This window comes from Grampus griseus, assembly GCF_964374135.1.
Source record: "Grampus griseus genome assembly, chromosome: 14".
Taxonomy (NCBI): Eukaryota; Metazoa; Chordata; class Mammalia; order Artiodactyla; family Delphinidae; genus Grampus; species Grampus griseus.
Genome location: NC_139008.1, coordinates 22,870,653 through 22,883,445, shown reverse-complemented (window position 1 = coordinate 22,883,445; position 12,793 = coordinate 22,870,653). Strand labels below are relative to the sequence as shown.

The following is a 12,793-nucleotide window of genomic DNA, read 5'->3' as shown; positions in this document are numbered from 1 at the left end:
ACTGGGAATTTATGCCAGGAACTAGCCGCGTCCTCGGCAGCAGGTGCGAGAAATTCCTTTACCAGCTGCATTTTGCCAGCCTTCAAAATCAGATGGTGGTGAATGGCTGAATCAAATTCTTTCTCTTCTTACAAGAATAACTGCTGTCTTCCACGTCATGGACGGCAGTTGAAACACAGCAGCCAGAGCCAGAGCTGTCTCAGAAATCCCGGGACGGATGCCTGCAGCCCAGGGCAATTCACTACCAACCTGTGTCCTAGGAACAACTACGAAGCCAGCAGCCGACCCAGGAGAGCACTCCCAGAATATTCCCCACAAAGGGACAGTTCAGAACCGGAGTAGAGGTTTCAGGCGGACAGAGAAGCTGGGGAGCAAGGAGACCAGCTGTTCTCCTCGTTCTCAGGCAGTATGTCTGCAACCTGCTTACAAATGGTTTAGACAAAAAAAATGACGTGTGTACGTGAGTGTGTGGAGAGAGCAAGTGAGAGAGCTTCACGGAAGTGGCAAAACGGCATCAGCTGGTGATGCTGGGTGAGAGAGAGGCAGCGCTTCACTGTAGTTATTCCCACTGTTCTACAGCCTTGACATTTGTTTAAGTAAAAAGCTGGGGATAAAAGAAGAAGGAGTTATTCTTTTTTTTTTTTTCCCACTTAGAAACTCAGTAGTAATTTATTTGGAAAAAAATAAGCAAAGAATGGCTCATTAAAAAATACATTTCATAGTGTCATTCTTCCTCCTTCATACTTTTCCCAAATGCCTAATTGGGAGTTAAATATAAATGTAAGAATTTTAAAAGAATATTATGTACAATTTTATTGAAGTAGAAGAAGGAGTTATTCTATTTTTCTTTTGGTATGTGGGCCTCTCACTGTTGCGGCCTCTCCCGTTGCGGAGCACAGGCTCCGGACGCGCAGGCTCAGCGGCCATGGCTCACGGGCCCAGCCGCTCTGCAGCATGTGGGACCTTCCCGGACCAGGGCACGAACCCGTGTCCTCTGCATCGGCAGGCAGACCCTCAACCACTGCGCCACCAGGGAAGCCCAGGAGTTATTCTTGAAATAGCAGCTAGAAATGTACATGAAGCATCCCTGAAATTATTTTGTCAATCAGTTAATTACTATATGCTTATACCTGTACCATTCCCCAAAAGATTCAAGACAGATTACAGGAAATAGATAAAGTAATAAAATATAATTTTTTAATTGAAAAAATTGTTTCTTAGGAAGTTATAAATTAGGAAGTATATGGCTGTATATGTGTGTGGTATATAGGTATACTGTTTGTCACTTTACTAACAGTATACTATAAATATCTTTCAGTAATAGTATATTGTAGCAATAGTATAGTATAGCGTAGTGCATGGTAGGTAACAACTATAGATCATATACTTTCATTGTCTTCATAGTATTGTATTTAATGCTAATGCCACAGAGCATTTAATCAAAGCTCTTGGCAGATATTTCCATTGCTTCTCCTCTCACCATTATACACAACATTTATAGTGAACACACATTGAACATACAATGAACATTGTCCTCTGTGATGAAACAATATCACATATATGCATCTTTGTGCAACTGGGGGGATGATTTTCTTAGGATAAATCCCTTGGAGTGGGTTTTCCCAAGTCAAAGATCTGACCTTTTTCTGTACTAAGACTTTTTTTTTTGGAGTAAAATGTACAAAGTGATAAAATACATATAAAGTTTACCATTTTAACTATTTTTAATTCAGTTGTATCAAGTATAGTTGCAGTGTTGTGCAACCATCACCTTTATCCATTTCCAAAATTTTTTCATCCTCCCCAACAAACTCTGTACCCAATGAACAATAACTTCCCCCTTCCCCGCTCCCCCCAGCCTCTGGTGACCTCTATTTTACTTTCTGTCTTTATGAATTTGCGTCTTCTAGGTACCTCATATAAGTGGAGTCATACAATAGTTGTCCTTTTTTTTATTATTTATTTTTGGCTGTGTTGGGTCTTCGTTGCTGCACGCGGGCTTTCTCTAGTTGCAGCGAGTGGGGGCTACTCTTTGTTGCGGTGCTCGGGCTTCTCATTGCGGTGGCTTCTCTTGTTGTGGAGCGCGGGCTCTAGGCGTGCGGGCTCAGTAGTTGTGGCTCGCGGACTCTAGAGCACAGGCTCAGTATTTGTGGCGCACGGGCTTTGTTGCTCCAAGGCATGTGGGATCTTCCTGGATCAGGGATCGAACCCGTGTCCCCTTCATTGGCAGGCGGATTCTTAGCCACTGTGCCACCAGGGAAGCCCTAGTTGTCCTTCTGTGTCTGGCGCATTTCTCTTATCATAATGCTTTCAAGGTTCATCCATGTTGTAACATGTAGTAGAATTTCATTCCTTTTTGTGATTCAATAACATGCCACTGTTTAGATAAACCACTAAACCACATTCTGCTTATCTATTGATCTGTCAGTGGATACTTGGGTTGTTTCCACCTTTCGGCTCTTGTGAATAATGCTGCTATGAACATTCATGTACATGTATCTGTTTGAGCCTCTGCTTTCAAGTCCTTTGAGCATTGGAGTTGCTGGATCCTGGAGTCGCTTTCCCACAGCAGCTGCACCATTTTATATCCCCACCAGCGATGCACGAGGCTTCCAGTTTCTCCACATCTTCATCAATACTTCTTATTTTCCTCTTTGTTGTTGTTTTTAAATAACAGCCATCCTAATGGGTGTGAAGTGGTACTGGACATTTCTTAAGGCTTTTCTTACTGATTTCCAGACTATGGTACTCCCACCAGCAGTTTGCCCAGGCCTACATCAAAACCTGGTATTCTTTCTCACCTTTGTTAATCTGATAGGTGATGTTTTACTAAAAGTTCTTCTGTGGTTTTAGTTTTCTGTTCTTTGATCACTAGTGAAATTGAACTTTTTTTCCCCTAAAATTATAGGCCATTTAGATGTATTTCTGGTACATTGATGTATTTGCCAATTTTCCTATAAGTGACCCTAAGAGGGGTCTCTTTCTTAAAAGCTCAGAAGCCATCCCTGCACATTGCAGCTTGGCTTTTCTTGTCTTCATGGCCAATGCCTGTTTAACGTGATCCCCTGGTTCTGTAGCTCGTTGCCAGCAGTCCAGGGAATAGTTCTGTGCAGGCCCTGACAGACGGCTGGTGACTTTGACCATAATGGGGCTATCCATTGTGGCTCTGACTCTCAGCCTCACCCATCTGCAAGCTAAACGGGTGCCCCGTGTCCCTCGCTTGTGGTGTCACCTTTTGTTTGCATCACACAACTTCATGGGCTTTACTGTGATCCCATATGTATCATCCCTTTTGATTGTATATACCTAGGAGACAGGATCCTAGGGATGGTGAGGAGCTGGGCCGAGAAGAGCACAGCAAACCACATTCCCCCAGATGAGCTAAGCTGAACCGGCTTATTGACGTCTCTAAACCATGAACTGGATTAGCACTGTGTGTACATGGCTGTATAAGCCCAGCCGCGCCCCCCAAAGGCACCTGCACGGCCTCTGCCTTATCAGATGTCACTGCACCTGGGACACTGGCCCAAATTTTAGGCCTCCACCAGATCAGAAACATCTAAGAGCTGCCACTGCACTTTTCCTCTCCTTGACCACTTAGCGCTGAGGGTGCTCCAATGGTTTTGCACTGAACTGAGCGCCGCTCATTCACACCGGAAATAACTGCTCAGCCACGTACAAGTCGGCATTTGGGAGTTGGGGTGAAAGCAGTTCAAAAAGGATCTGGCGAGAAAAGGCATGGGGGGAAAGAATCGACTCTGCAAGGCAGAGGTTGTGGTTCCCTTACAGACTTTGCAGCAGCCTGGCCCTGACCCCTCACCGCCCCCCCCCCAAAAAAAAAGAAAAGAAAGAGAACCGCTGAAGTGTCTGCAGGAGGGACCAACCAAAAGCATTCTGGTCCATCACACAATGGACTACTGCTCAGCTAGTACAGGCAAAGCAACACATCCATATATGCTGATATGGAAATAACTCCAGGAATCATTAAGTGAAAAAAAACCAAGCGCAAAACCGCACCCTGTAGAGTCCCTCTGCTTCCTTACCCAGAGGTCATGCTTTGTGCGAAGGTCGATAGGAAGGAGGGAGGAGGGAGGTCAAACCCAGGCTGTTCTTGCAGCTGCTCTTTCTCTAGACAGCGGCTGTCACAGGAGATGCCCAAGGAGAGAGGGGACTTTAGTGAAAGGATTCAGGTTTGCGAGAAGACGTAGAGAACCTTCTGTTCGATCTGCAGAAGTTTGGAGGTGGAGTGACAGGGCAGGGGGCTGGGGGCGGTGCTTAACTGCGTAGGCTTTGACGGGAGCCTCCCAGTTTGGGATCCTGGCTGGGACAGGGAGCCTCCGTGTCCCCATCTGTCATCTCTTGCACATGCGGTTTTGAGGACTCCACGGTAACACCTGTGAAGCGCTGAGCCCAGCGCCTGGCACCCCGGTGCTCAGTATTGACAGCCATTCTGATGGCCACTGTGATGCTTGCTGTCCCCCTCCATGCCTGGGCCGGAGGGGACAGACTTCAGAGTCTGAGCTCTCTGGCTTAGACTGTCTGGAAGGCCAGGTGTTTTCTCCATGATTCCCAAGGGCCCAAGCCCGTGGCAAACTCTGGCCGTTTCCATTTGCCCTGCCGTGATTTCCTGCCACCCGCTGACACCACGGCTGCCTCTCCCTGGCCTTGGGCTTGGGAATGTCTCACTGCTCTGGTTTCTTCCATCAGTTGACTCCAATGACAGCCTCTACGGGGGAGACTCCAAGTTTCTGGCTGAGAACAACAAGCTGTGCGAGACGGTGATGGCTCAGATCCTGGAGCATCTGAAAACCCTGGCCAAGGACGAGGTAGGTGCCCCTGCCGCCCCCATCCCTGCCGCTTGCCCTGAAAGCACGCGTTCCCAGGGTACTTGGACATTGGTTCGTCCAGAGAGTAACGCGCCTGTGTGAAGACTGTTCATCGAGGGCCCCGGGGCCTTTGCTCCTACCATTTTCTCTGCCTGCACTGTGCCTCCCCAGGGTTCCCCTGGCCACCCCTCTCATCATTCAGGTCTCAGCTCAAGTACCTCCTCAGAGTGGCCTTCCCTGAACCCTGTGTCAAGTAGCCACTACACTCCCCTACACTGCTGCGTCCCTCTGAACTGTCCCTGTGGTGCTCGGGCATTCTCTGAAATGCTCCGTGTTCACTTCTCAGCCGCCTGCCCCCCACCAGAATGTAAGCTCCATGTGGCCGGGACCTCGAGACGTGGGTCTCGGAGACCTGCCTGTGCCTGAGACAGGGTCTCTGGGATCCATCTGTCACTCACCCCGGCATCCTCACCTCGAACCTGGCATACAGCGGGCACTCAATCAGTGCATGTTGAGTGAGTAACAGCCTGCACTTCCCACACCTTAGCTCTTTGAGGCCCACAACAGCCCTGTGATGCAGGTGCTGCGTTCATTCTCCTTGGACAGAAAAGAAAACCGAGGCTCAGAGGTTTCCAGAGCTGCTGGTTTCCTCTGGTTGTGACAGAACAGGGATCACCCAGATGCTCAAGCGTGAATCCGTAGCCGCTGCATCGCCCTCCTCGGTCAAGGCCTTACCACTTACTTTTTTTTTTTTTTTTTTGCGGTACGCAGGCCTCACTGTTGTGGCCTCTCCCGTTGCGGAGCACAGGCTCCGGACGCGCAGGCTCAGCGGCCATGGCTCATGGGCCCAGCCGCTCCGCGGCATGTGGGATCTTCCCAGACCAGGGCACGAACCCGTGTCCCCTGCATCGGCAGGCGGGCTCTCAAACACTGTGCCACCAGGGAAGCCCACCACTTACTTTTTAACAAGTGGCATACGGTTGTTGTCCAACCATGATAGTAGGCTATGCTTGCCCAGCCTTTTTCTTTTTTTTTTCTTTGCTGCACCCCACAGCTTGCAGGATCTTAGTTCCCCGACCAGGGATTGAACCCGGGCCTTTGGCAGTGAAAGCTCGGAGTCCTAACCATTGGACAGCCAGGAAATTCCCATCCCAGCCTTTCTCATACATAAGTGTAGTGTGGAGAACTTTGCGTGTGTGGTTTCATCTCACAACAGTCCCATGAGTGGGAATAGCTGTTATCCCTTTACACTTGCCAGATGAGGAAACTGAATCCTAGAGTGGTAGCTATAGAATGTGGTCAAGGCAATCTTCTAGAACCCATGCTCTGATCCACAGAATATATTCCTTTATCAGATGTTGCGTCGTTGCCTTTTCAGAGCAGTTTTCCCCATATTCTCCATATTATAGATAGATGGTTGACTGATTTCAAAATAATTTCCAGATTATAGTATGATCTAAATAACTACCTGGTACCCTTCCCCAGTTACTCCATTTTTGCAGCGTCAGCTCAAACATGTGGGTGACAGTTGGATCCCAGAAGCTCTGTCTCAGGCTTGGTGGACATTGCATTAAGGCTGATTCCTGCTGTGTAATCAGGGTGGGGAGGTTGGCAGTGACCCTGGAGTCAAAGCCAGTGCCTGACCTTTCTCCACGTCCTTCCCCTGGGGCAGCTCCTGTCAGGCTTCTGCCTCCATGTCTGCCCCACACCCCCAGTCTTGCTCTTCGCTACTCCACATACTGACAGCTCATTCCTGATCTCATGTTGGCAGATTTCTGTCTTCTCTCACTGCCACTCACCCCCCACCCCCTCCAATTCCCTTTCCCAAACCCAGGACAGATTTCGGACTGCAGGGTTCCCAGTGGCTTTCCAGCCCTCCGCTTCCTGCCCACACGCTTCCCCAGGTCCCTCCTTCCCAAACCTCATCTCACGTTTTTAGGATTTGCTTCTCTACTCCCCACCCCACTAAATCCTTTGAAGACAAAATAAGATCAAACTGGACTTTTAATTCTTACTCACTTCCAGGACTGTACAGAATGCCACCATTGCCCTTCCCCCCTTCCCCACCCCACCACAGAAACCATGAGAATATTCTATAGCTGTGGGTGCGCATGCATGCACACACACACACACACGCAACATACATGTATGTCCCGCGTTCCCATTCTCCCCAGGGTATTCAAGCAGGTCCTGGAGAGAGCAGGATTTTTTCCAGACTCCATTCCCCAGTGGCCACTGCGGAGGTCAGGGGCACGGCACACAGGGCCAGCCTTAAGGTTAGCAGGCCAAAAGGCAGATGGAAAACACAGAACCACTGCTGCCCTGGGGGCCCCAAGTGCCTCCCAGCGCCCTCTCTAGGGAGGGAGGATTGTGGGTGGGTCCCACTGACCCTGGGGCCCCCTGGGTGCAGGGCTGTAGAATGCTGGGGAGTTAATGCTTGGAGGGCACTGGCTGTCAGTGGAGGGGGCAGCATCAGAACCCCAATTTCTTCAGGAACTGGTTTATCAAACCCGTTAGTGCTAGAAGAGATCACCCCTCCTCCAACTGAAAGGCCTTTTTCGAAAGCCTGTAAACTTCGTCTCTGTGCGGTAGGCAGCCTTCAGGAGAGAGCCCTCATTACGCTGCAGGAGAAATGGAGTCCTTCACCTTCAGCTTGCACTGGTCACTCCCCTGCTGTGAAGGATTCTTAGGACCTTCCCTGATCCCTACAGCCAAGGGCTCTGGCTCTAGCTTCTTGCCAGAGCAGGGCTGTGTGTTTGACACGTCATGCCCAAGAAACATGTGCCCCGGGGCTTGAAAATGCATTTCTTCACTCTGACTCGACAGGCTGGGTCTAATCAGAGGTGGCTGCTGACAGCATAAACGACCACAGTCAAGGACCTCCAGGCTCACAACAAAAATAGAGCCCAGAACCATATAATTTGGAACTGTTTTAACATTTGTCTCTTTCTCTTGGGGGAGGAGGCATTGACTGTGATAAGGACTCTGAAATAATTCTGAAAGAATAGCAGGGCTGGAAAGTTTCTGAAGTACATTTCAACTCACATAAATACCAGGGACTCTCACTGAAAATGTCTGCCCATATATGCACATTTATTAGAAAAAATATGGGTGGACTGAGCTAAGATGGAACGTGTCATCCTTCACTTTAACAGCATGCTGTGAGGTTCGGCACAGGCGGCCCTGGGAGGGGAGGCCTCTAGACCCGGAGCACTCAGACCTCTCTCCACCTGCTGTGGACCAAGCTGGGCGCTGTGAAAGCCCAACACTGGTGCCCGAGCCGAGTGTCTCATCTCTCAGCGCTGGTGTCAGCCCTGCTTCCAAAACTGTCCTCTACATGCACGTGAAGGAGCCAGCCCTGCCCTAGTCACGAGCTTTATGAAGCTGTTTGTTTGGGTGTGGTGAGGCTGGGAACCATGCCAGACTGTTACAACTTCCTGCAAATGACAATTCCCCTAGGAAAAGAAACAAAAGCAGCTCTTCTATTTAAAGCCTCTGTAGGGAGGGGAGGGGCTGGAGGCCCTGGTTTGGTCTCTCGTGTGTTCAGTTTCCTGGGTTTCTGCACGCCGCCTGCTCGGCCTGCCCGCCCCAGACCCGTCTCTAACGATCTCGTTTTAATGGGCTGTGCATTTAAAACACGTGCGGACTGGGCTTTTAGAGTAAAATGCTTGAGAAGACACAGCATAGAGAAGTAACCAGTAAGATACTGTCTTACTTGTTTGACTTCTAAAAATTCTCCCTTGCTTCAAAGAAATGTAGTTAAAGGGCCTCTCTCGGGAGACTCTTATAGTTGGATTCGAGAGTTTTCTGTTAGCTTGGTCCTCTAGGTCTGAGCAGAAACCAGGGCCCAGGCATCAGATGAGAGCCAGTTGAAAAGGCGCGCAGGATGGGCTGGAACCCACTGGATGGTCTCTGCCGCATTCCCGACTGGGGCAGAGCTCACTGTCTGATTAAACAAAGGAACCCAAAGCAGGAAGTTGCCAGCCAGTTAGAGTCTACCAGCCTTCCCTCCTTGTGCCTGCAGGCTTGGCACCCGACAGCGTGACCCCGCTCCTTGACAGCAGTGCTGTTCGGTCGGCTCAGCTGCTTCTGTGACGGTCACCTGGTCCAGACCGTTGTCCAGGCAGGCTCAGTTTAGGGGGCTTGAGTCTCTTCACTGTCGTCACAAAGCCACTGTCACCCAACTGCATTCTTAGCTGCTCCTTGGCAGTTTTATTGCATTGTTTTTTTCTCCACCAGAAGACTTTAAATCCTCACTTGGGAGAGGGCAGCAGGAGGGGGTAACAAAGTTGGCTCCGCAGTTAGCGTAGTCTGCTGCTCTATGGGCTCCACACATGGAAGGATGCATGGACAGATGGACAGTTAGTAGGTTGTTTGAAAAAAGCAGGAAAAAAAATATGTATTGGTCTAAGCCACATCAAATCGTTCCTATTTCCCTGGATAAAACTGGGTAGCTGCACTGGGCAAATCTGTTAGCTTCTTCAGAATTTGGATGCCTAATGTGATGTTAACCATGGGTCTATGGGAACATCTTATAAACCGGGGCAGACATGGGAGGGTGTAGGTACCAGCACAGGCTCCAGAACTGGACGACCGGAGCTCAAATCCTCACTCTGCACTTGCTGGCTGTGGTCCTTGAGCAAGTTCCTGAAGCTTTCTGACCTCATCAGCAAAATGGGAGCGTACTGGTTTCCTATTACAGCTTTAAGTCACCACAAACTTAAAACAACCCCCATTTATAATCTCACCAGTTTGGTAAGTCAGAAGTTGGTGCCCGCTGGGCCAGTTTCTCTGCTCCTGGTTTCACAAAGCCAAAATCAAGGTGTTGAGTGGCTGGGCTCTTACCAGGAGGCACTGGGAAAAATCCACCTCCCAGCTTACTTGAGTTGGCCACTGCAGTTCCATCCGGTGTAGGACTGAGGTCCTGTTTCCTTGCTGGCTGTTGGCTGAGGGCTCTTCTCAGATTCTAGAAGCCGCCTGCACTTCTTAGCTCTTGGCCCCCTTGTACCATCTTGAAAGCCAGCAGTGGTGGGTCGTGTCCTTCTCATGCTTCAAATCTTTCTGGTCTCCCCTTCTGCGTCACCTTTCCTTTCCTCTTCTGCTACCTGTCTCTGACTCTAGCTTGAAAAATTTCTCTGCTTTTTAGGGCTCAAGTGATTAGATTGGGCCCACCCAGATAATCCAGGATTATCTCCCTAAGGTCCATAACCTTAATCACACCTGCAAAGTCCATTCACAGTAGCACCTAGATTAGTGTTTGGATAACCATGAGTTGGGATCCAGCTCTAAAATCCTACCTACAGAGAGTTGTGAAGATTAAACAAGGTGAGCTGTGTAAGGCACAGAGCTCACACCTGTCACAGTGTAAGGACCCCCATACCCGCTAGCTGCCAAGGAGCAAAGCAGACACTCAAGGCTCCTGGCAGCACTGACGTCTGCAGCAGCAGCCAAGAGCACCCAGCAAGGGTCCGGGCGTCAGCTCTCCAGGACCCACACAGATGTGCGATCTGACCTGGTCCCCTGCTCAGGCCCACCTGCTGACTTGGGCCTTCCCAGGTCCCTTGTTTACCTTGGGGAGCTGGTATCTTTTCTCCTGGGCCTGTTGCATTTTGGAGATTTAGTTTCCCTTCTGTCTTTACCATTCAAAGCTGGGGTTCAGGTTTGGTCTACTCTGACGTTTTGGCTAGACTTTACTTGTTTGAGAGTACCTTTCACATCAGATCACTGAGCAAAAGAGGAATGATCTGGTGTGAAGAATACCTAATGGTTCCTATAAAAGCTGGGCATGGGCACCAGGCATTGGGGAGCATTATTCACGGGGAGCTGTCTTTGGTCTTTATTACCAGCACCCAGAGGGTGGGAATAGTGACTGAAACTTTGGGTGGCTTGAGGACACGTCTGTAAGAGACATATCTTACCGTTCAGTTTACTCCTGTACTTGCATTAATGCAAGACGGCCTATCAGTGCTGGGGTAACCCGGGGAGGTTAAGCAGCTCGCCCTCCAGAAGATCCGTGGTAGAGCTGGCCTTGGAACCCCTGGCAGCGTCAACACTGGGCCGGGCCTGAGCCCCAGTGCCAGATAGTAACCTCTTTTTTCTGTATCAGGCCCTAAAGCGCCAGAGCTCGTTGGGCCTTTCTTTCTTTAACAGCATCTTGGCCCATGGGGACCTGCGCAGTAACAGGCTCAACCAGCTGTCCGTCAACCTGTGGCACCTGGCACAGAGGCACGGCTGTGCGGACACCAGGACCATGGTGAGGCGAGGCAAGGCGAGGGGAGGGGTGGGGGGAGTGGGGGCCCTCACAACGCCCACCAGGCACGGCTGTCCTGGCGAGTGACGCAAGCCCACTGGCCAGGCACAAGTGGCCTCAACACAACATCAGGGCCTGGACATCAAACAGCCCCAGTCTCCCCTTCCAGAAAGGTGCCAGGCCCTACAAAGTACAGATGGCTCTCCGTATCTGCAAGTCTGGCATCCTCAGATTCAACCAACCACAGATCAAAAATATTCAGTGGGGGGAAAAAATTCCAGAAACTTCCAAGAAGCAAAACCTGAATTTGCCACCTATCAGCAACTATTTACATAGCATTTACATTGTATTAGGTGTTATAAGTCATCTAGAGATGATTTAAATATACAGGGGGAGGTATGTAGGTGATAAGCAAATACTACACCATTTTCTATAAGGGATTCAGTATCCTCAGTTTGGTCCCGGAACCAAGGGACCACAGAGTAGTATTAAGAATTAATTCCCTCTGAATAAAAACCACATGTATGAAAACACCAGTCATTCCTGGTGATTTTAAGAGCAAGCTATAATCTAAGGAGTCTTATTTAAAAACTGCTGGTTTCTTCCCCTCCCTTCTCTGCTAAGAAAAAAGCCAGAGCTCCCGATATGGCTGATTTGTTGGAGCCCTGAGTTATGAACCAGAAAGGAGATGAGTCTTTCTCTTTCCTCCTAGGTGAAAACTCTGGAATACATCAAGAAGCGAAGCAAACACCCAGACATGGGGCATCTGACCGAGCTGGCCCTCAGGCTCCCTCTGCAGACGAGGACCTGACCCTAGGGGCTCTGGTGCCAAGTCCAGAAAGACCTGTTTTGCGTTTTTGTTTTTATTTTTACACACGTACAGATTGGCTTCTCTACTAGATTATTCTGCCAGTGAAGTGAACAAGCGGGAGCTGGCAGAGCATTCGAATCCACTCCTGCTCACTGAGCACAGCATCTTAGTGTTTCTTTGCACAGGTGGCCTTCAGATGGGCCTTTAGGGAAAAACTGAAGAATGCAAGTAACATCTTTCCTTTCTGGAAGGTGTTTTTTAATTGGAAAAAGAACCTTGAAAAGCAGTCCACTTTGACAGACCCACGGTGCCCTTTCCCTAATTTGCTTTATATCAAAATCAGCTCTTGACTGGATTTAGAATATGCTGGTGGATTAAAGGAGAAAGCGAGGTCAAATCTGAGATTCCCTGTGGCTTCGATGGAAAATATACTGTAACTGAATAAACCTCCTGAAGGAACACTTATGTTCCTGACTGTTCATTTAATACAGTTGACTCTCATCCGGAAGAGAACGTGTCTAAACATACCGCCTGGTTTTCTTGCAGCCATAACCCTAAACACCATACGATTCTGTCTACTTTTTTATCAGTTTGGTGGAATCTCATTCTTGTATTACCACTAATGAGCTTCCACTGACATTCTGAATCAGTAAGAGCATTAATATTGGTGGTGGTGGTGACTCACAGCCTAGAACCCCTTGTGCAGGAAAATGCATCCAAGCTGTGGATTAAAAGTGCCCCCAGGGGCTTCCCTGGTGGCGCAGTGGTTGAGAGTCCGCCTGCCAATGCAGGGGACACGGGTTCGTGCCCCGGTCTGGGAAGATCCCACATGCCGCGGAGCGGCTGGGCCCGTGAGCCATGGCCGCTGAGCCTGCGCGTCCGGAGCCTGAGCTCCGCGACGGGAGA

General features: G+C 49.5%; 1 protein-coding gene across 1 annotated transcript in view; it reads left to right on the top strand.

Moving 5' to 3' along the window:
• The window catches only part of VPS35L (VPS35 endosomal protein sorting factor like), a 132,109-nt gene extending 119,729 nt beyond the window's left edge, over positions 1 to 12,380 (top strand). Inside the window, exons 29-31 of the mRNA XM_082670955.1 lie at positions 4,708 to 4,826; positions 10,933 to 11,079; positions 11,789 to 12,380. Of these exons, the coding sequence (XP_082527081.1) occupies positions 4,708 to 4,826; positions 10,933 to 11,079; positions 11,789 to 11,887 (365 nt within the window). The 3' untranslated portion in view covers positions 11,888 to 12,380. The remainder of the gene's footprint in view (positions 1 to 4,707; positions 4,827 to 10,932; positions 11,080 to 11,788) is intronic.
• The last annotated feature ends 413 nt before the right edge of the window (positions 12,381 to 12,793 follow it).